The 19,337-nt window shown below is 36.1% G+C and overlaps 4 protein-coding genes across 8 annotated transcripts; 1 reads left to right on the top strand and 3 right to left on the bottom strand.

The window, feature by feature from the left end:
- Nucleotides 1-9: 9 nt before the first annotated feature.
- LOC133705933 (protein trichome birefringence-like 36) lies at nt 10-1,880 on the bottom strand. Its single transcript, XM_062131385.1, has 5 exons — nt 1,463-1,880; nt 1,181-1,352; nt 878-1,059; nt 594-752; nt 10-514 (listed from the first exon to the last, which is right to left on the bottom strand). The coding sequence occupies exons 1-5, from the start codon at nt 1,804-1,806 to the stop codon at nt 217-219; spliced, it is 1,155 nt and encodes a 384-aa protein (XP_061987369.1). The 5' UTR covers nt 1,807-1,880; the 3' UTR covers nt 10-216.
- Nucleotides 1,881-5,306: 3,426 nt separating this feature from the next.
- On the bottom strand, nt 5,307-7,786 carry LOC133705007 (uncharacterized). Of its 3 annotated transcripts, none has more exons than XM_062130098.1 (5): nt 7,728-7,786; nt 6,842-7,104; nt 6,509-6,720; nt 6,045-6,309; nt 5,307-5,807 (listed from the first exon to the last, which is right to left on the bottom strand). In XM_062130098.1, exons 1-5 carry the CDS (start codon nt 7,753-7,755, stop codon nt 5,511-5,513), a joined length of 1,065 nt encoding a protein of 354 aa, XP_061986082.1. In that variant the 5' UTR covers nt 7,756-7,786; the 3' UTR covers nt 5,307-5,510. The 3 variants fall into 3 exon arrangements, with proteins under 3 accessions (XP_061986082.1, XP_061986083.1, XP_061986081.1); XM_062130099.1 differs by having other exon boundaries at nt 7,672-7,777; XM_062130097.1 differs by having other exon boundaries at nt 6,842-7,772.
- Nucleotides 7,787-8,628: 842 nt separating this feature from the next.
- On the top strand, nt 8,629-13,570 carry LOC133705555 (diphosphomevalonate decarboxylase MVD2, peroxisomal-like). The gene is made up of 10 exons (XM_062130823.1): nt 8,629-9,046; nt 9,714-9,912; nt 10,554-10,617; nt 11,100-11,163; nt 11,265-11,345; nt 11,423-11,509; nt 11,810-11,967; nt 12,092-12,140; nt 12,755-12,879; nt 13,018-13,570. Exons 1-10 carry the CDS (start codon nt 8,837-8,839, stop codon nt 13,229-13,231), a joined length of 1,251 nt encoding a protein of 416 aa, XP_061986807.1. The 5' UTR covers nt 8,629-8,836; the 3' UTR covers nt 13,232-13,570.
- A 268-nt stretch (nt 13,571-13,838) lies between these two features.
- On the bottom strand, nt 13,839-16,292 carry LOC133705556 (uncharacterized). 3 transcript variants are annotated; one of them, XM_062130825.1, is made up of 5 exons: nt 16,143-16,292; nt 15,313-15,575; nt 14,980-15,191; nt 14,516-14,780; nt 13,839-14,278 (listed from the first exon to the last, which is right to left on the bottom strand). In XM_062130825.1, exons 2-5 carry the CDS (start codon nt 15,571-15,573, stop codon nt 13,991-13,993), a joined length of 1,026 nt encoding a protein of 341 aa, XP_061986809.1. In that variant the 5' UTR covers nt 15,574-15,575; nt 16,143-16,292; the 3' UTR covers nt 13,839-13,990. The 3 variants fall into 3 exon arrangements, with proteins under 3 accessions (XP_061986809.1, XP_061986808.1, XP_061986810.1); XM_062130824.1 differs by having other exon boundaries at nt 16,099-16,256; XM_062130826.1 differs by lacking the exon at nt 16,143-16,292 and adding an exon at nt 15,961-16,088.
- Between the last annotated feature and the right edge of the window lie 3,045 nt (nt 16,293-19,337).

Below are 19,337 nucleotides of genomic sequence, written 5' to 3'. Positions count from 1 at the left end.
ACATCAAAATGACAAGAAGAAGATCAACCAAGCGATTATTATCTCAGTAACTGCAAGTCACATGCCAAACATACCATTGTCCATTTCACATCAATATGATACAGCAACAAAAGCACAAACCATGACTGCCTAGTCATCACAGATTCTAAGATGACAAAACAAAGCCTAATTAATTTAGCAGAACACTCATTCTACACGCTCTTACATATTCTGAACTTACAGCAGTGCACTTAACATCTCATTCCAGATATCAGGTACCCCAGGAAGGCACCAATGGCTACAGTCAGAAGAAAAGCCGCTGGGGTGTTGTCTCGCTTGTTGGCTTATTGCCCTTCTATAGACAGAAGGGTGCCCGTCTCTACGCAGAGCTGACATAGCTGTAATATCTTGCAAATACACAGGGAAACTCATTTTTCTCAACACCTCTTTCAGTACTACGAAGGATTCAGGGACATGCTGGTGACTGGAAAATGCTAAAGGCTGCCTTTGGTTATAGCATTTCCAACCATTTTCCCTACAAAAAATAATTGGCAATTCAAATGGCATTATACATTACAAGAACATGACAGAATTGTATGATGTTGGATACCTACCGGTTATGCCTGGGTGATATGCTTCTAAAAATGACTCTGGTTTTTCGAGGATCAAGATTTAAGTCTATCCATCTTGCCCATGTAGTGAGTCCTTTCTGATAAGCAACCATCGGATTCATACTTTGGAAGAGAGTCTGTTTCTCCATGTAGTAGTCCCACCTGAAATTTGATGAAATCAGGACCATGAAGCTGCTGAAAAAACTATCTGATGGATTGCATTAATCAACAAGCCATATTTAAGAATATGAAAGAAGACACAGAAAACTGGGAATAATCTATCTTACGAGCTCCATTGATCGGAGTGAGTCCACCAGTGAGCTGAATCGAACACCAGAACATCAACATTTCTCCAATATCTTGCATTCTCTTCTATCAAATCCAAATGCAAGATTCTCTTGTTTCCAGCCTCTTTCTTCAATTCCACAAGCAGTGGAGCCCAAGTAAACTCTATTGATGTCTCAAAATCCTGTTAACAACATTTTAATTCTAGATCAAGCTGTTGCAAGAAAAATCACTTCCAAGTTGAAGCTTCGGTCCCAAGTGAGCAGTAAAATATAGGAAGGACAGTAAGTAAATATACAACTTACCAAAGAATGGAAGGCCATGGAAGGACCATTATAAGTCACCTTCTTATGCCCGGTTGGAATTACTCCTTGTACTAAGCAGACAAGAGATTCCCATTGGTTCCTCATGATAGAATCACCTACCAACATTATTCTTTTCCTTCTCATTTTGCCAAGAAACTTAAGTGCATCGAACCTGCATCAAGGAAATTAAGCACACAAACAATTACTCGAGCGTTTTTATGCATATCCAAAGGACAAATAAATAGATTGGGGTATTATAGAGCTTCAAGTGCAGGTATGTACCTTGGAATTGAGCAACCATTAGGTTGCCATCGCCACTTCTCATAGTCTGAATCAGGCCTTCCATTTTTTTGACAAGTGACTGCAGTACTAAGATAGGGGCAGTTAGAATCATAGAGAGGATAGGATTGGTCATAAACCCATTTGCCCGATTCAAAGTTACAGCTCCTTGATGGATCATGCCTAGTTTGAACTATGTCAACTTCATTGTCCTCCTCATTGAGCCATGACATGCCATCATCCTCTTGAAAAACCTGCCATGGCATGCCATGACAAAAACATAGAGAGGTACTGATAAAGAAGAACAAGAGAGCCAGAAGAAACTGATCAGGCTTTGGTCTAGCCATTGAAGCCAAAGTGGAGCAAGAAGTGAAGTGTCTCTCCCCAGTGACGAGGAAGCCTTTATGAGTCGAGAAAGCTATAAAAAAAGTTGACATGGTAGGTTATGTTATGTTCCATTAAGGCATGAGTTACGGGGATGTGGCCCCCTTCAAATGTTCTTTTACTCATTGCTACCTCTTCTAGTAATTGTGATGTCTGCTCTCCCTTTAAGAATTTGCAGAGGGAGAGAAAAGAGAAAGAGAGAATTTCCTTTTCAATGTTCTCATTTACCTCTATCAGAGGGACTGAATTCACATCATCAAGGTAAAGCTCTGAACTTTGAAGATAAAACAGTTCACCTCGGAGTGCTTGTCCCAAGGTGAGGTGAGCCTCGCCATGTGCATATATGATGATATGTTGGCAAACATCAGCACTGGATTTTATCACAAGAGACAATACGAAACAAGCACATGATGTTTCAGGTTGATTTTTAATTGGTTTCATTTTATATGTATATATATATATGAAAAAAATGAAAATCAACAACAAAGTAAAAGCAATAGCTATCCCCACAGCAAAAGCCAAAATATGGAGAAAAATGAGTTGAGAGACTGGGAGGGTTTCGTTTTGGTGGTTGGAAGAAGAGGTGAGATGGGGTAGGGTGCCCCGTGACAAGCGGGCGTGTAGGCCATGCATGCACATAATTGGTGGTGTTTCTCAACGTCAAAAGATTAATTAAAGGCATTTATCATATCATATAATCCAATACTATATTATAGAGGCAGTAAATGCAAGCATGCTGGAGTGCTGGAGACCCACACCATAATAATTGCATCTTCTCTTTTAGGTCAAAAAGCATTACCTAACCTTTTAACCTTCCCTCTCAACTTTGTTTTACATCACGGCGAAATTAAGCAATTCATTGCTACTCCGATGAAAATGAAAATAAGAAAATCATCACGTAAGTGGCGTGGGAAAGATTTTTTAAATAAGAAGATAAATTATTAATAAATATTTAATATTATGTATTATATAAACATATATTATATTATATAGAGAAATTAATTTGAAATATATGTACTAACTCATATAAAACAAAATTAATTTAAGAATATTTTTAAAATAAAAAAATTTATGTTATAATTGTTTTTTTCAAGTTTTATATTTAAAAACTGCTTTATAATAACTTTATTATCAATCTTATCAAAAATAATTTTCTTAATATATATAATCAAATTGTCATTCATTTATTTTTAATTTAGGGTGGGTTCAATACTTGTGTTTTTTAAATATTCTGAGGGCTTGAAAAGAAATTTTGCAAAAGATATAGAGACAGAATAGTAATTCAAAAGAAAGAAGAAAAGCTCTCAAGAAGAAAAAGAAAAAAAAGAGAAAAGATTAGTGAAATATACTAGACATATATATTATATATTATATTATTCTGTAAATTAACGATCGCTAACTTAGGTTAATTATTAGTCAGCAGAAAAAATTAAACATGTTAGATATTATTAATATTCTAATATAAAAGTATTAAAAAAAAAGATTAAGGGGGCAATTGCCCCCTCTTTACCCTATGTGGCTCCGTCACTGCACTAGGTAATCCACAAATTATTTAGTTTTGTTTGGTATTTTGTTAAAAAATAAGAATTGAGAAAATTTAAATTTGTTTTTGTTTAAGATTATTTATGTTTTTAGATTGTATATCAAAATTAATTTTTAAAAAATAAAAAAATATTATTTCATATATTTTTTAATAAAAAGTATTTTAAAAATATAATCGTTATCATATTTTCAAACACCCTATTCGACTTGGCTGGCAATTTGATTTAGCAAACTAGGTAATGTATAGCTTAATCTAGTCAAGTTTTAAGTTAAACGTTGATACAGTAAAATTGATCAACAATACTGAATTTTTAGTGACTTGATCCAACTCAACTCTAGAAATTTAAATAAAATAAAGTAAATCGATAGTATTTTAATAATAATAATTAACATGTAGGTCTAATAAAACTTGGTGTCTGAGCCTCAACATTTTTTAACATGCTAAATCAGACGCCAATGCCTTCTAGAATGAATTATAACACTAACGAGTGTGCTAAAATTTCAAAACTGGTAGCAGTGGGCGGTAAAAAAAAAAAAAACACATGTAAGATGGGAAGGGATTATGGGCCTTATCTTTGGGCCGGACTATCTAATTATAACACTAATGAGTGTGCTAGATTTTCAAAACTAGTAGCGGTGGGAGGGGGGAAAATATACATGTAAGATGGGCAGGGATTTTGGGCCTTAAAGTTGGGCCTTATATTGGGGCCGGACAACCTAATTGAGCAAAGAGATCAAGAAAAGGTTCTCAATGTCTTGAATTTGGGCTCCGGTTTTTTAAACATAGTCATGGACCAACGTGGCCCTTTGACTTTGCCTATATAGGCCCATAATCCGGCCCAGCTCTGCAAAAGTTTCATGTTGTATATTTTTTGTACAAAGATGTCCATACACTTGAAAATAAAATCTTCTACTGATAAAAAAAAAATTAAGTAAAAAACCATCTCAGTTTGTAGGAAGCTTGGTGTTCTACTATAGGGAATAATTTATAATTAAATCAGAAATAAAAAAAGGCTTCTGTAGTTTGACTAGAAAAGATGGTTTGCTTTCATACTTGATTAGGGCATGATGTAGCAGTGGATATAGAAGACTTTTGAGTTTGGAAATGAGTGTTCATGGTAAAATAAATGTGTCATTTGTGCACTAAAGGGCAATTATTCACTTCATCCAATTCCTTCCTTTGCTAGAATAACTCTGCCTTCGAACACTTGACTGCAATTTCTTTGAGTAAAAGTTGATGTAGCAGCAAGCAATTTTTGTTTCTTTTATTAAAAAAAATACATTTTATCGATGTTCACTTTATTAGTCTTGATATTTATAAAATTATTAAACCTTATAATGTCTAGCACCAATAACTCGTTAATTTAAGATATAATTTAAGATGGGTTTCAAATTAAATTATGTTGGGAGTTGATCTTAATCAACATTGTTAAAACTTAGTTTATTTTTTTTTAAAAAAAACTTTTCTTAAAAATACATGGTTTTGCCTATGTCATCTTATTTTATTGCATATCAAAACTAAAAACTTATTAAATAATATATATATAAGTAGAAGATTAATATACATTAATATGATACAAAATCAAATATAACGTGAGGGTTGGTGATTAAAGAGGTGTTTGCGAGGAATGATGAATATTGCTTTTATAAACTTTTGTTTGGACCACATTATCAAATGAGGGCTACTAAGTATGTGTTCGACATTAGAGGCAAAATTAGAAGGGCTCTTGCAAGGAAATGTTTTTCAGCCCCCTCCTTTAATAAATTAGATTTTTAGCTTTTAAAATGGAAAATTTTAAATTTTAGCCCTCTCCAAAATTTCTTCTCTAATTTAGCCCTTCCAAACTAAACTTTACAGCTCTCTAAATTAGAAGGGCTCTCTAAGGAATGAAAATCAAATAAATTTTAAAGTTATGGTCGGTTATAAAAGCGCACGAATTATTTATTTATTTAACAATCCTAGACGAAAGTGCACGGCATTTGGGTCCAATTTGGATGCCTAATTTTACAAATTTATTTATGTCTTGCTAACATAGCTTGTACAGCACAAAGACAAGAGATGTTTGCAATTAAGAACAGCATCAAGGATACACTGTCCACACCTAAGCCCAACAACAAATAGGATTTACTCTTTTCCCGGAAAAGGAGCTTTTACAATTTGTTCGAAGTTCTGTGGGATAACGAGGAATAGATGTCCAGCACCAGGCAATTCATGGTAGTTAATCCATGGAATTCCTTGGGCTATATATCGCTGCAAGCTCACTGGCACCACTGCATCTTCATCACCCTGCCATAGATGAATTGAGCCTTCATTGTTAGGAAAAGGATTTTCAAGCTCCATGGGATCAAATTCCCACTTCCCCAATCCAACATTATAGTCTCGATGTAAGGACTCAAATTCTCCTTGCGGCGTTGCTGGTGGCTGCATAAAAAGAGGGGGGACAAATTCCAAGTCAACCAGGAAGATTGGGAGGCTATAAATTCTGGCATGTTACTATACATACATGGATAAAAGAACGAAGCCTCTCAAGACTACGTCAAGATTATGTATGAGATGATAACTTTAGCACTTGCAACATCTTTTTGCCTCCAATTTATATGGTTTATGATTCATTTCCTTGCAATGCAAAAAAGAGAGAATACTAGGAAAATGACGTACACTGTCCTTGCTGTTCTCTGCAACCATAGGTGCGAGTTCTAAATCCTGGCGGGAGAAAATCTCAGGCTTCCTGGCGATAATAGCCGATGCAGGAAACAATTTCTGAGTGTTCCACCAGTAGGTGAGCCACGGAGCATGGTGAGCAACGCTTAACATCCATTGTTCCTGTGGTATCTGCCGGTGGTAGGCTTCTGTCGATAAGTTGGCAGGAAAGCAAGGCCACCAATAGTTGACGACAGGAGCAATTAGTGTTGCTCCTGCGAGCCTGTAAGCACCAAGATAGCACTCGACTTGAAACAAACAATAACACCAAATTCATGATAATCAAATACAATTAAGAACATCGGAACTGTTTTGCATGGCATGCTTTATTTCCTTTTACTCGAATTCACAACAAATTCTGAAAGTTTCAGAAGATCCTCTAGGTAGCAAATTTATCAGAGTCGCAAGCAAAACAGCCTCACCTATGAGGTATGTACTTGAGGCAGCCCCAAACCACTTGGCCTCCCATGGAGTACCCCATCACATAAAACTTGGATCCTAGTCCTAAGTGATCAGCAAGCTCCTCTATATCTAAAGCTATACTTTTCGGAGTTCGCTTTGGATCTGGATCACTTTCTCCATAACCCGGCCGGTCAAAGGACACAAAGTACAACCCAAGCTCCTCAACAACATGCTGAAAATCATAACATAAAATGAGGGGAAAAGGTGCAATATCTCCATATCAACAAATACAGCCTCTCGACTAATGAAACCTTTAAGAGTTACAAGATAACATAGGTTTAGAAATAAAGTACCGGAACAAGGTGTGTCATACTCATTATGTCATGTTTCGTACTGGCAAAGCCGTGAACAAGTATGATCTTAGCTTTGGCCTTTTCTCTAGGAAAACCATGCTCCTTGTAGGACAGATGCCTCCCATCTCTCAGCTTTATTCTAGGTGCTGTAACGGGAGGACCACCTGGGGCACCACAGAGCTTCGGAGGTGGAGGGTGGGTGGTCTGATATGCCCATACAGCCAACCCCAGACACAAGACCACTGTAATCTCCTTGATCATCCCTAGGAGAAACGAGAATTTTTTCACAATTTGTGCTATAAAATTGGAGAAAATTATCATCTTACTCGATACTGACAACACCCAGATTAAGTTCACTTTTACAGATTACTCTCTAACGTGGCCAAAATCTTGGTTTTACATTATCCCAAATCCACCAAAATTCCGTTTCACTCAACAGGCTATCAACATTTACAAACACCGAATTAAACACAGAGAAAAGCAGGTCTAAAACAACACTAGCAGTGATCATGAAAGACTCTTCATAGATTCATGAGAAATATATCCCGCATCAAAAGGTAATTAAGAAATGTTCATACTCAACTTGGAATCATATTTTCTTGGTTTTTTAGCAGAAAATAAAGCAAGCAAGCACTGCAAAGATCAAACCACTAAAAGAAATTAGCGAAAATAATTGAGTCTCTTCCTACTTCTTATAAACTTGTGAGAGTAAACATTTCCATTACTTCATGCTTGTGAGCGTGAAAAAAAACATCAACAAACTTCAGATTTAGACATAACAAGAACATGAGAAACAACCCAGTAACTTTGGTGTCTGTGAGAGAGAGAACCTGCAAGAAGGAACTACGGTGAAAAGTTACTTGGCAGTTTGTTTTGAAGAACCCACCATTATTATAATCGAAAGTGCACGGCATTGGGGTCCAATGTGGATGCCTAATTTTATGAATTTATTTATGTTTTGCATACAGGTCAATCGATGAAATCAACAAATTTATACTAAAATATGGACTGTTTAACGTCGTTTTTAACGCACGATATTGACTCCCCACCTTACAAAACCTTACTGCGCCACACCTCAAAATAACAAATAGTAGAGTAGAATCTATCGTAGCAAGCCAAACCTTACTGTGCTACACCTGAAAATAGTAGAGTAGAACCTATCGTAGCAAGCCAAACACCTCGCTTTATTTTCTTATTCGACAATAAATAATTTTCTCCTACAGTTTTCATGACAATCAATTTTATATTTTCTTGCATTTCCTATAATAGCATGATATATTCAAGAATTTAGATTTTTAGTTGATTTGATAATTTTAAAATAATATTATTTTAAAATATTTTTAAAAATTAAAATTATATTATTTAAAAAAATAAAACCAAGTTTTGACTAAATTACAAATTTATTTGTTATATAAATTCTAAATTTACTTTTTAAACACAGCTAAAAATAATCGAGTATAAAATCTAGTCACTGATTGAATTTATTAAATATAATTACTAAATCATATAGAGTTTTGTCATGGAAAATTAAGGGATTATTTATTTTTGTGTTTCATAAATATTTTTTTAATATTTTTATTTATTTTAATATGCTGATATTAAAAACAAATTAAAAATTTTAAAAATATATTATTTTAATATATTTTTAAATAAAAAATATTTTTTAAAAATAATTATTACTGGAATATCAGACTTCAAAGCCACAGTCTTTCATAATGACAAGTTGATAACCTAAGATCCAGCCTAAAAATTTAATGAAAAAATGAAATAAAAACAAGTACTAAAGGAAAAATAATGCAACCCAAAAAGTCCAAACATGAACAAAGCCGAGGAGACACCATTTTTTGTCCTTCACTGACTCTTCTCCTATTTATATTCTATACCCCACCTCTCCTCTTTAGCTTACAAGAAACCATATTCAGATTTTCAGATCCTTGATCTGATACACTTTCTTCTTTAAAGTTTGAAGCTTTTTGAGGATTACTATTATCATCAATGGCAGAGAAAACATGGGTGAGGATGGTGACTGCACAGACACCAACGAATATAGCTGTGATAAAGTACTGGGGCAAGCGAGATGAGAACTTGATTTTACCTGTTAATGATAGCATAAGTGTCACTCTTGATCCGGCTCATCTTTGCACCACCACAACTGTTGCTGTGAGTCCTAGTTTTGACCAGGATCGGATGTGGCTCAATGGAAAGGTAGAGTCCTTTTCTCATTTTTCTGTTTCAATTTGGTTGCCGAGAAAGTTCTTGAAATGGGGTTTCAATGGATTTAATGAAGCACTCGGGTGGTGAATTTTTGCGGGTGAGGGATTAAGCCTTACCATCAGAGTTGGTTTACTTTCTTTGCTTCTTGGCAATTCATTTAGGATGGGGTCAACATAGTAGAAAATTTCTTTATTTGAAGCCTGTCCATGAAAACAGCTTTTAGAATTGCATGTCAGCTAGCTGTAAGTTCATTTGTTAGCATTGTTGAAGTGACGTAGAATCGTGCATGTAATTATACCAAGGATGACGGGTTCAAGGGAGTAAAAGGGCTACCTTGCTGTGAAGAGAATCTTGTGTGGTTTGTAATCAGGGAAAACTTTGATATGTTTTTTAGTTGCATCCCATTCAGTTGTTGAGCAAATGCGGGGAAAGGAAAGAAATTGTTTGAGACCAGATAAAATAGTTGATCTTGAAAGGAAGGACATGGGTCTAGATTGGATAGAATTTACTTGCATTCTCAATGGCCTTGTAAATGAAACAATTTGCTAGTTTAGGTTCTTCGTAGTTAAGCAAAATGTAAATGGTTGTCGAATTCATATTGAAATCTTCTGCCTTCACGCTGACTCATGGCACTTTTGGTTTTTGCTGGTTAGTGTAGGAGATTTCCCTTTCTGGAGGCAGGTACCAAAATTGTTTAAGGGAAATTCGTGCCCGAGCTTGTGCAGTTAAGGATAAGGAGAAGGGTATCAAGATTGCAAAGAAGGATTGGGAGAAACTGCACTTGCATGTTGCTTCATATAACAATTTCCCTACTGCCGCTGGACTGGCTTCCTCTGCAGCTGGCTTTGCTTGTCTTGGTAAACATATTTTTACTTGAATTTTCCTTGCTATACTCATTCCTTCTTCTTCTTCTTCTTCTTTTTTATGGTTAATGGGCGTATATTTTATAAATATATCTATTTCCTTTTTTGAATGGTTGATCTGGACTAATCATTTCCGAGAAATCACTGTGAATGAACAATCTGGGCTTCATAGTTTATAGGAAACCAGACGCAATTCTCGCTTAATTCCTAACTTTATTTGACCCCTCTAGTCTAGCTTTATCATGAATGGAACTCAGTATGTAGAATGATTAATCATTAATCGCTTTCTTTGAAACTGTGACGATAAAGCTTACTCCATAAGGTTATGGGGTCCATGTTGAAATTGACCAACTTGGCATATAATTTTAATGAGTATGTGTACTAGCTTCGAGGCATCTTGTATATCCTGGATTATAATCACTGATGCATTCACGTATTTGTATAGAAGCTCATATATAAAAACGCACCAAGCTAGAGGCACGCTTCCTATAAATGGACCGGTATTCAACTTCGAGGAGCCCTTTTATTGTTTTTACTGCTTTACATCTGCAGGGCTCTATTACCACTTGCAATCTTGTATATGACTGGAAGAATTTATTAAGCGTGACATCATCTGGTTCTATGTTTTTGTGCAGTTTTTGCCCTTGCAAAGCTGATGAATGCAAAAGAAGATAATAGTGAGCTTTCTGCTATTGCAAGGTATGCCTTTGTAACCCACGCATATTTTTAAGTGCTCGGTTTTATGATGTTTGTCTTAATGCCAGTAATGTTGAGTGGCATGACACATTTTTTCTTCTAGCATCTTATTCCTTATATGTCTGATGTAGCTGCTTTTTACATGGTTCATCTATTCATCTATATTCTCAGACAGTTGTCACCCGCAACAAATATTTATAATTTTGAATTCCAGCTAAATTAATCTTTGTTGGTATTTAATTGCTCATTCTTGGCTGCTATCAATCATAGTATTTGCTATGATATCTTTAAGTCACCGAGAAGTTTTTTTGACATCTGTCTTGACTTGTTTTATAGCTCAGTTACATATTAAATTCAATTTGTCAAAGTTTTTTAGAAAAGAGTGATTCAAGCACGCTAGTTGCAATTAACATTTGATATTTTACAAGCATTTTTTCTTGGAAAGGTTCTAGAATGCTTGAGTTTTTGTAAGTTTTGTTTTCTAGGCAAGGTTCTGGCAGTGCCTGCCGCAGTTTATTTGGAGGATTTGTGAAGTGGATCATGGGAAAAGTAAGTTTGATTTTGAAGTTCATTCATGGGGCCTTCTGATTAGACTGATCTGTACCATTTTGAGCAATTAATTCTGATGCATTATTTTTTAATATGTCAAGGCTGAGGATGGAAGTGATAGTCTTGCTGTTCAACTTGTAGATGAAAAGCACTGGGATGAACTTGTTATTATTATTGCTGTGGTATGTGTTTTTTCTTATGATTGATTTTTTTCTGTGTCCTGTTGTTCTAGTAAACCAAGTCATGATTTGTCCTGCAGGTAAGTTCGCGACAGAAAGAAACAAGTAGCACCACAGGAATGCGGGATAGTGTTGAAACTAGCTTGCTTTTGCAACACAGAGCTAAGGTGCTTTTCAATGCCCTCGATTCTATTTCTTGCAGCTTCTTTTCTTAAGCAGTTGTCTTTCTTCAATTGCAAAAAGTGCTCCTAGCAGTTGAGCTTTCTAGATGTAAATGGAGTTGAAGTCTGATTCAGAATCTATTCTTGATGATAACCATGATTTGTGATTATACTGCCTTTTCTCTGTTCAGATTTTGATTTTCTTTGAAATTTTATCCTCTTTTTCCTTTAATAGTTGTCTTCTGATCAATACATTAATTTTTTTGAACTTTTGGTACTTTTTTCTCCTTGTTCTGGATTAAATAGGAAGTTGTGCCAAAACGCATTAAACAAATGGAAGAAGCCATAAAGAATCGTGATTTTGGATCTTTTGCACAATTAAGCTGTGCAGATAGCAATCAGTTCCATGCAGTCTGTTTGGATACATGCCCCCCAATATTCTACATGAACGATACATCTCACAGGCAAGTGAAGTTTCTTGTTTCATCTGACGTGGGAATTTAAGCTTTATCAATTATTTATTTATTTTCCTGTTGAGCTAATTCACCAGCCTCAGAGATTAGTTTTAATGCAGTGACTGTTTATCAGGATAATCAGCTGTGTCGAAAAATGGAATTGCTCAGAAGGAACGCCTCAGGTTTGTTTGTTTGTTTTTCGCTCTTTTGTTTGGGTCAATGTGCTTCACATTCTAGGAGCTTAACTTAGAAGCAAGTTCTATATGGAATGTGATGATGCTAAAATGGTTATTTTTCAAAAATTTGGTCATAGATGATAGTCAAGCTTGAGACATGGATGATTACATGCATGATTTGAGGATGATAATATAATAAAATTGCCTTCCTAATGGTCTAATTATAATATTTAGTTTCATCTGTTCTTTTTGCAAAGCATGTTTTGTAATATTAGCTGATCTTGCATGGTTCCTTGTGTACAGATATATTTTCCTGCTGGTGCTGAAATACCATCAGATAACTTATTTGGTTTTGAGTTTTGTAACTGAGAATGTATCACTTCATCACATCAAATATGAAGCTGCTTCACTCTTGTGGCTTGTGCTACTCTTTTACCTATTCGTGATCATTTAATGTGACATTTTTGTAATTCTTGCAGCCACTTTCTTTTGCTGTTGATTTTCCTTAAAAAAATAAAAATAAAAAAGAAGCAAAAAAGAGCCCTCCTACTCCTACCAGCTAATTGTCATGTGTTCCAATGCATTAAAATCTTTGACTGATGGTGAGATTTCAATGACAGGTGGCTTATACCTTTGATGCTGGGCCAAATGCAGTTCTAATTGCCCATAATAGAAAGGCTGCTACCCAGTTAATGCAGAAACTGCTTTTCTGCTTCCCTCCAACTTCCGATGCTGATTTGAACAGGTATATTGTCTTCCAGGCTCACCATATACTAAATAATGGAAAATATATTAGCAGGGTTTTGGTGCAATATTCAGGAGACTACTATTTGTTCAACCCCATCAATAAGTTTCATGATTCTCATACTCCTTTTCCCTTCAGTTATGTTATAGGTGACAAGTCTATACTAAAAGATGCTGGGATTGAAGATATTAAGGATGTGGAAGCTTTGCCACCACCTCCAGAAATTAAGGATGCCCAGAGATGCAAAGGAGATGTTAGTTATTTCATCTGTACGAAACCTGGTAGAGGTCCTGCTTTGCTCTCCGATGAAAGCCAGGCCCTTCTCCATCCCGAAACTGGGCTGCCTAAATGAACTTAAGAGTACATTAACTTTTCTTGGACTTCTGTACTCTGTTGGCTAAGATATGGACGCCTCTGTGAACCTTTTGTGATGATTGTTTGCAGCAATCAAGGGTTGCTGTGAAGTGATTCTCTCAACTGTTGCCAACAAAGTTGTAGTCAATGCTGCACTTGCCTTGTATCTGTAATTTATTATCGTTTCAGTCTATTTAGGTTTTCGGTCTCCACAATTAATAATCTGTCCATTGCTCCTAAGCTCCCCTTAGCTGTTAGCCTTTAATAGTTTTTATGTTGTTTCCAAATTTTTGTATTCCAGATGTTGTCACTCAATAAATTCTTGGTTTTCCTGTCATGTTTGTTCTTGATCTTCATATTTGCCAGTGTGCTGACATTCCTTGACACCATCTCCATAAAGTCTCCGAAAATTTATGACAGTGAATCTCTGTTTTCTGAAGCTTGCAGGGCATACTATGCTGTTTATTTGCTATACAGTGGCGTTAGATATTCAAAAAGCTGATCTGCCTCATATTCGCAGCTTAAACCACTTCATCATTGGACTCTCTGCTGGAAGGCTAACCAGCCAATGCTAACAGATAAATGCTGCTTTAAAACTGACGAAATCTTGCAAAATGTAATTTTATTGCAACATGACCAAATTTCCGTGGCAGACATAGCTTGTACAGCACAAAGACATAAGATGTTTGCAATTAAGAACAGCATCAAGGATACACTGTCCACACCTAAGCCCAACAACAAATAGGATTTACTCTTTTCACGGAAAAGGAGCTTTTACAATTTGTTCGAAGTTCTGTGGGACAACGAGGAATAGATGTCCAGCACCAGGCAATTCATGGTAGTTAATCCATGGAATTCCTTGGGCTATATATCGCTGCAAGCTCACTGGCACCACTGCATCTTCATCACCCTGCCATAGATGAATTGAGCCTTCATTGTTAGGAAAAGGATTTTCAAGCTCCATGGGATCAAATTCCCACCTCCCGAATCCAACATTATAGTCTCGATGTAAGGACTCAAATTCTCCTTGCGGAGTTGCTGGTGGCTGCATAAAAAGAGGGGGTACAAATTCCAAGTCAACCAGGAAGATTAGGAGGCTATAAATTCTGGCAAGTTACTATACATACATGGATAAAAGAACGAAGCCTCTCAAGACTACGTCAAGATTATGTATGAGATGATAACTTTATCACTTGCAACATCTTTTTACCTCCAATTTCTATTGTTTATGATTCATTTCCTTGCAATGCAAAAAAGAGAGAATACTAGGAAAATGACGTACCCTGTCTTTGCTTTTCTCTGCAACCATAGGTGCAAGTTCTAAATCCTGGCGGGAGAAAATCTCAGGCTTCCTGGCGATAACAGCCGATGCAGGAAACAATTTCTGAGTGTTCCACCAGTAGGTGAGCCACGGAGCATGGTGAGCAACGCTTAACATCCATTGTTCCTGTGGTATCTGCCGGTAGTAGGCTTCTGTCGATAAGTTGGCAGGAAAGCCAGGCCACCAATAGTTGACAACAGGAGCAATTAGTGTTGCTCCTGCGAGCCTGTAAGCACCAAGATAGCACTCGACTTGAAACAAACAATAACACCAAATTCATGATAATCAAATACAATTAAGAACATCGGAACTGTTTTGCATGGCATGCTTTATTTCCTTTTACTCGAATTCACAACAAATTCTGAAAGTTTCAGAAGATCCTCTAGGTAGCAAATTTATCAGAGTCACAAGCAAAACAGCCTCACCTATGAGGTATGTACTTGAGGCAGCCCCAAACCACTTGGCCTCCCATGGAGAACCCCATCACATAAAACTTGGATCCTAGTCCTAAGTGATCAGCAAGCTCCTCTATATCTAAAGCTATACTTTTCGGAGTTCGCTTTGGATCTGGATCACTTTCTCCATAACCCGGCCGGTCAAAGGACACAAAGTACAACCCAAGCTCCTCAACAACATGCTGAAAATCATAACATAAAATGAGGGGAAAAGGTGCAATATCTCCATATCAACAAATACAGCCTCTCGACTAATGAAACCTTTAAGAGTTACAAGATAACATAGGTTTAGAAATAAAGTACCGGAACAAGGTGTGTCATACTCATTATGTCATGTTTCGTAGTGGCAAAGCCATGAACAAGTATGATCTTAGCTTTGGCCTTTTCTCTAGGAAAACCATGCTCCTTGTAGGACAGATGCCTCCCATCTCTCAGCTTTATTCTAGGTGCTGTAACGGGAGGACCACCTGGGGCACCACAGAGCTTCGGAGGTGGAGGGTGGGTGGCCTGATATGCCCATACAGCCAACCCCAGACACAAGACCACTGTAATCTCCTTGATCATCCCTAGGAGAAACGAGAATTTTTTCACAATTTGTGCTATAAAATTGGAGAAAATTATCATCTTACTCGATACTGACAACACCCAGATTAAGTTCACTTTTACAGATTACTCTCTAACGTGGCCAAAATCTTGGTTTTACATTATCCCAAATCCACCAAAATTCCGTTTCACTCAACAGGCTATCAACATTTACAAACACCGAATTAAACACAGAGAAAAGCAGGTCTAAAACAACACTAGCAGTGATCATGAAAGACTCTTCATAGATTCATGAGAAATATATCCCGCATCAAAAGGTAATTAAGAAATGTTCATACTCCACTTGGAATCATATTATCTTGTTTTTTTAGCAGAAAATAAAGCAAGCAAGCACTGCAAGGATCAAACCTCTAAAAGAAATTAGCGAAAATAATGGAGTCTCTTCCTACTTCTTATAAACTTGTGAGAGTAAACATTTCCATTACTTCATGCTTGTGAGCGTGAAAAAAAACATCAATAAACTTCAGATTTAGACATAACAAGAACCTGAGAAACAACCCAGTAACTTCGGTGTCTGTGAGAGAGAGAACCTGCAAGAAGAAACTACGGTGAAAAGTTACTCAGCAGTTTATTTTGAAGCAGGTAGGAGTTTCTTGCCGACTCCCACGACTTGTTTTAGTCAAATTGTCAACGTGGTGGGTAATGATAAAGGGCAAGGTGTAGGAAATGGTGACACAAGACACTCGTCAGCTAGACTGAAGTACAAATATCTGATTCTCATATTATATGTTACAAAATTCAATAAATGTTCACGTGACAGTCAATGATGGATCCCATTTATACTTGAAAAAGAGAGTTCATAAAATAAAATTATTTTTGAAGATATTTTTTAAAAATTTTAAATTTTAAATTGAAACAATGGTCGAGGAGAGGAAAGAAAGCGTTGTAATTATGCTGCATCGCAGGGTTCTTTTACAAGCAGCTTTAGAAAAATTAAAGGAAAACAGCATTTTCATCCCTAAAATGACTATTCGCATTGGTTTTTTCCATTTCTTCTCAAAGTAAGTAATTTATAAATTTTGTCATCCAAGAACAGAAAAAGGGGGGACCTTTCAATTGGTTGTTCTTTTCAAATAGAGATGTCCATAGTGCTGGTTCATGTAGTTCTTATATTCTTAAATTGAAATAATAATATCATCCTTATTATCGTTTTTAGCTGATACTGAACCTAGCATAAACATTACAAAGATCTTTAACAAAAAAATAAAATATAGAATATTTTTTCTATTAACTGTTTAAAAAAATAAGGTGCACAAACTTCACACAGAAAAATTCAATATAAATAAACTTTAGAGTCTTGATATAAATTGTATTAGATTATGAAGAACAAGAACATGTGGAACTGCAAGATATCAAAATTAATAGTTATAAGATGTTTAAGTCAACCAGGTAAATTGAATCAGAAAACCTGCGACAAGAGTATAATCCGAGTAAAAAAAACATTAATTTAATGAAATTCAATTGATTTAGTTAGATTTTTAATCATTCTGTTGATCTAATTAAATACCACAAATTTTTTTTTAAGAAAACAAAACAATGCCCTTTTAATAAAAGATGATTGATCTGGTCAGTTGCTGGGTTGTTTCCGACATTGTATAGTACAATCCCTAAAATCAACTGTTATGATGCACACCAGGGAGTCAAATTCTCAATGTGGTAGATAACAGGATAACATTTAGTCGTTGCCCAGTCCCTGTTTTCACCTAAGATTGATGGATCGGCTAGATTATTGAAGCCCTTCATGCATAGAATAATGTTTGTCCAGATATGCGAGAAAGCAACCTTGTAAGCAACTTCTTTTTCTTAAACACAGACAAATAACATGTTAAATATCTTCAAATTGCTTTCAGTTTTTCTACATTATTGATGATGAGACCTATGATTTCATTTGACAGTTTAAAAGAAAATTTAACTGGACATAAATAAATAAAAAGGGAGGACCGTACAGTTGGTAATCCTTTCAATTTCCTAAGAAATGATGAATCTGAGTAATCATCTGTATTTTTTATGATACCTTTCTCAATTGTGTTTAAACCGTTAACTAATCATCTGTATGTATTTTTTGAAGAATCGTACCTGGTTAATTTTTTTAAAATGTCCATGAAGTCAAGTGGTAATATTAACATAACAAATCAAAAAGAAATCTTGACCAATTACAGGCTTGGAAGATGCCATAATGTCATGTTCATCATGATTCATGACAAGGCACTAAATTAACGATGAGAAATTCTACAAGCTGTAATTACCGACAATTACAGCATTGGGATGGTTTCGAGCTTGCTGTCAAACTTTGAGAATCTGATTAAAACTAGTGTCATAATCCAATCTAATGGCTGCATGTTAGAGATTTAAGAGTAGAATCAGGGATATCTACTGTCATGTTAGCCTTGAATAGTTTCTAAGCTGTTTCCAAATCTTGCTTTGCCTGTTATGTTTGTTTGCTTTTGAACTTGATGTTTGTCAGAGGCCTGACATTCCTCGACGAAGTACTCCAAAGTGGCTCAAATAATGCATGGCGGTTTTCTCTGTTTTCTGAAGTTTACAGGGTGTGCTACTATGCTGTTCATACAGTGGAGTTAGGTATTCAATAGCTGACTGGCTTCACATTCTCATCATCAATGGACACTTTGATGGAACTGTTAATCAGGAAATTATTGTTGCAGTGAACCTTTAAAATTTGGAAGCATGTTTTTCATAAGCAATCTGGCAGTGTTTGATATTTCTGTTTTATAGCCAAAGCTCTGGCAGAACTCTGCTTTTCACAGTTTGTTTGGTGCATTTGTGATCAAATGGATCATAAGAAAATGAGTAAGTTTTGATTTTGGAATTAAGATAGATGAATACAATCTTATTGCAACAATCCTAAGTCTCTGCTACAGACAGACACGTAGCTTGTACAATACAAAGACAAAAACAACATGTTCGAGATCATTAAGAATGGAATGCTGTTACATTACACACTGCAAAAAATCATATGGTTACTCCTTTCCCAGAAAAGAAACCTTTAGAATTTCTTTGGGTGTCTCTGGAATAGCGGCGAACGCATGTCCAGCCCCAGGAACTTCATGTCCCGCTTCCCAGATCCACCAATCAAGTCTCTATGTAAGGACTCAAATTCTCCTTGTAGTGTTGGTTGTGGCTGCAAAAAAGAGGGGTACAAATTCATAAATTCTGGTAGTAGAATATCCACTCCTTGTACTATAATGCAAAAATACAGAGAATAATAGGAAGATGGGAGTACCCTGGTTTCTGTTTCATCTGGAACTTATATAGGAAGCGATTTCTAAATCCCAGGGGGAGAAAATTTCAGGTTTCCTGGCGATAACGGCTGAAGCAGGAAACAATTTCTGAGTGTTTCACCGGTAGGTGAGCCATGGAGTACGGTGAGCAACACGCCAGACCCATTGTTCCTGTGGTATCTGTCGGTAGTAGGCTTCTGTTGATAAGTTGGCCGGCAAGCCTGGCCACCATTAGTTGACAATAGGAAAAGGTAGTGTTGCTCCTGCTAGCCTGCGAGCATCATCAGCCACCGACTAGAAACAAACAATATGGGCCAATGCAGAAAAAAGTCGCCTGATGGTCCTTATCACACACAAATACTAGCATATTTTCAGTACTAGAATTCAATAAGATTGGAAATTATACTTCAAACACGTATATACCAAATTATACTTCGAAGGACAAAAAGTGCAACCCTAACTCTTCAACAACCTCCTGAAAATCAT

This window comes from Populus nigra, chromosome 10 (assembly GCF_951802175.1).
Source record: "Populus nigra chromosome 10, ddPopNigr1.1, whole genome shotgun sequence".
In the NCBI taxonomy this organism is placed as follows: Eukaryota; Viridiplantae; Streptophyta; class Magnoliopsida; order Malpighiales; family Salicaceae; genus Populus; species Populus nigra.
The sequence above is the reverse complement of the archived record's forward strand: the minus strand, read 5'-3'. Positions and strand labels throughout refer to the sequence as shown.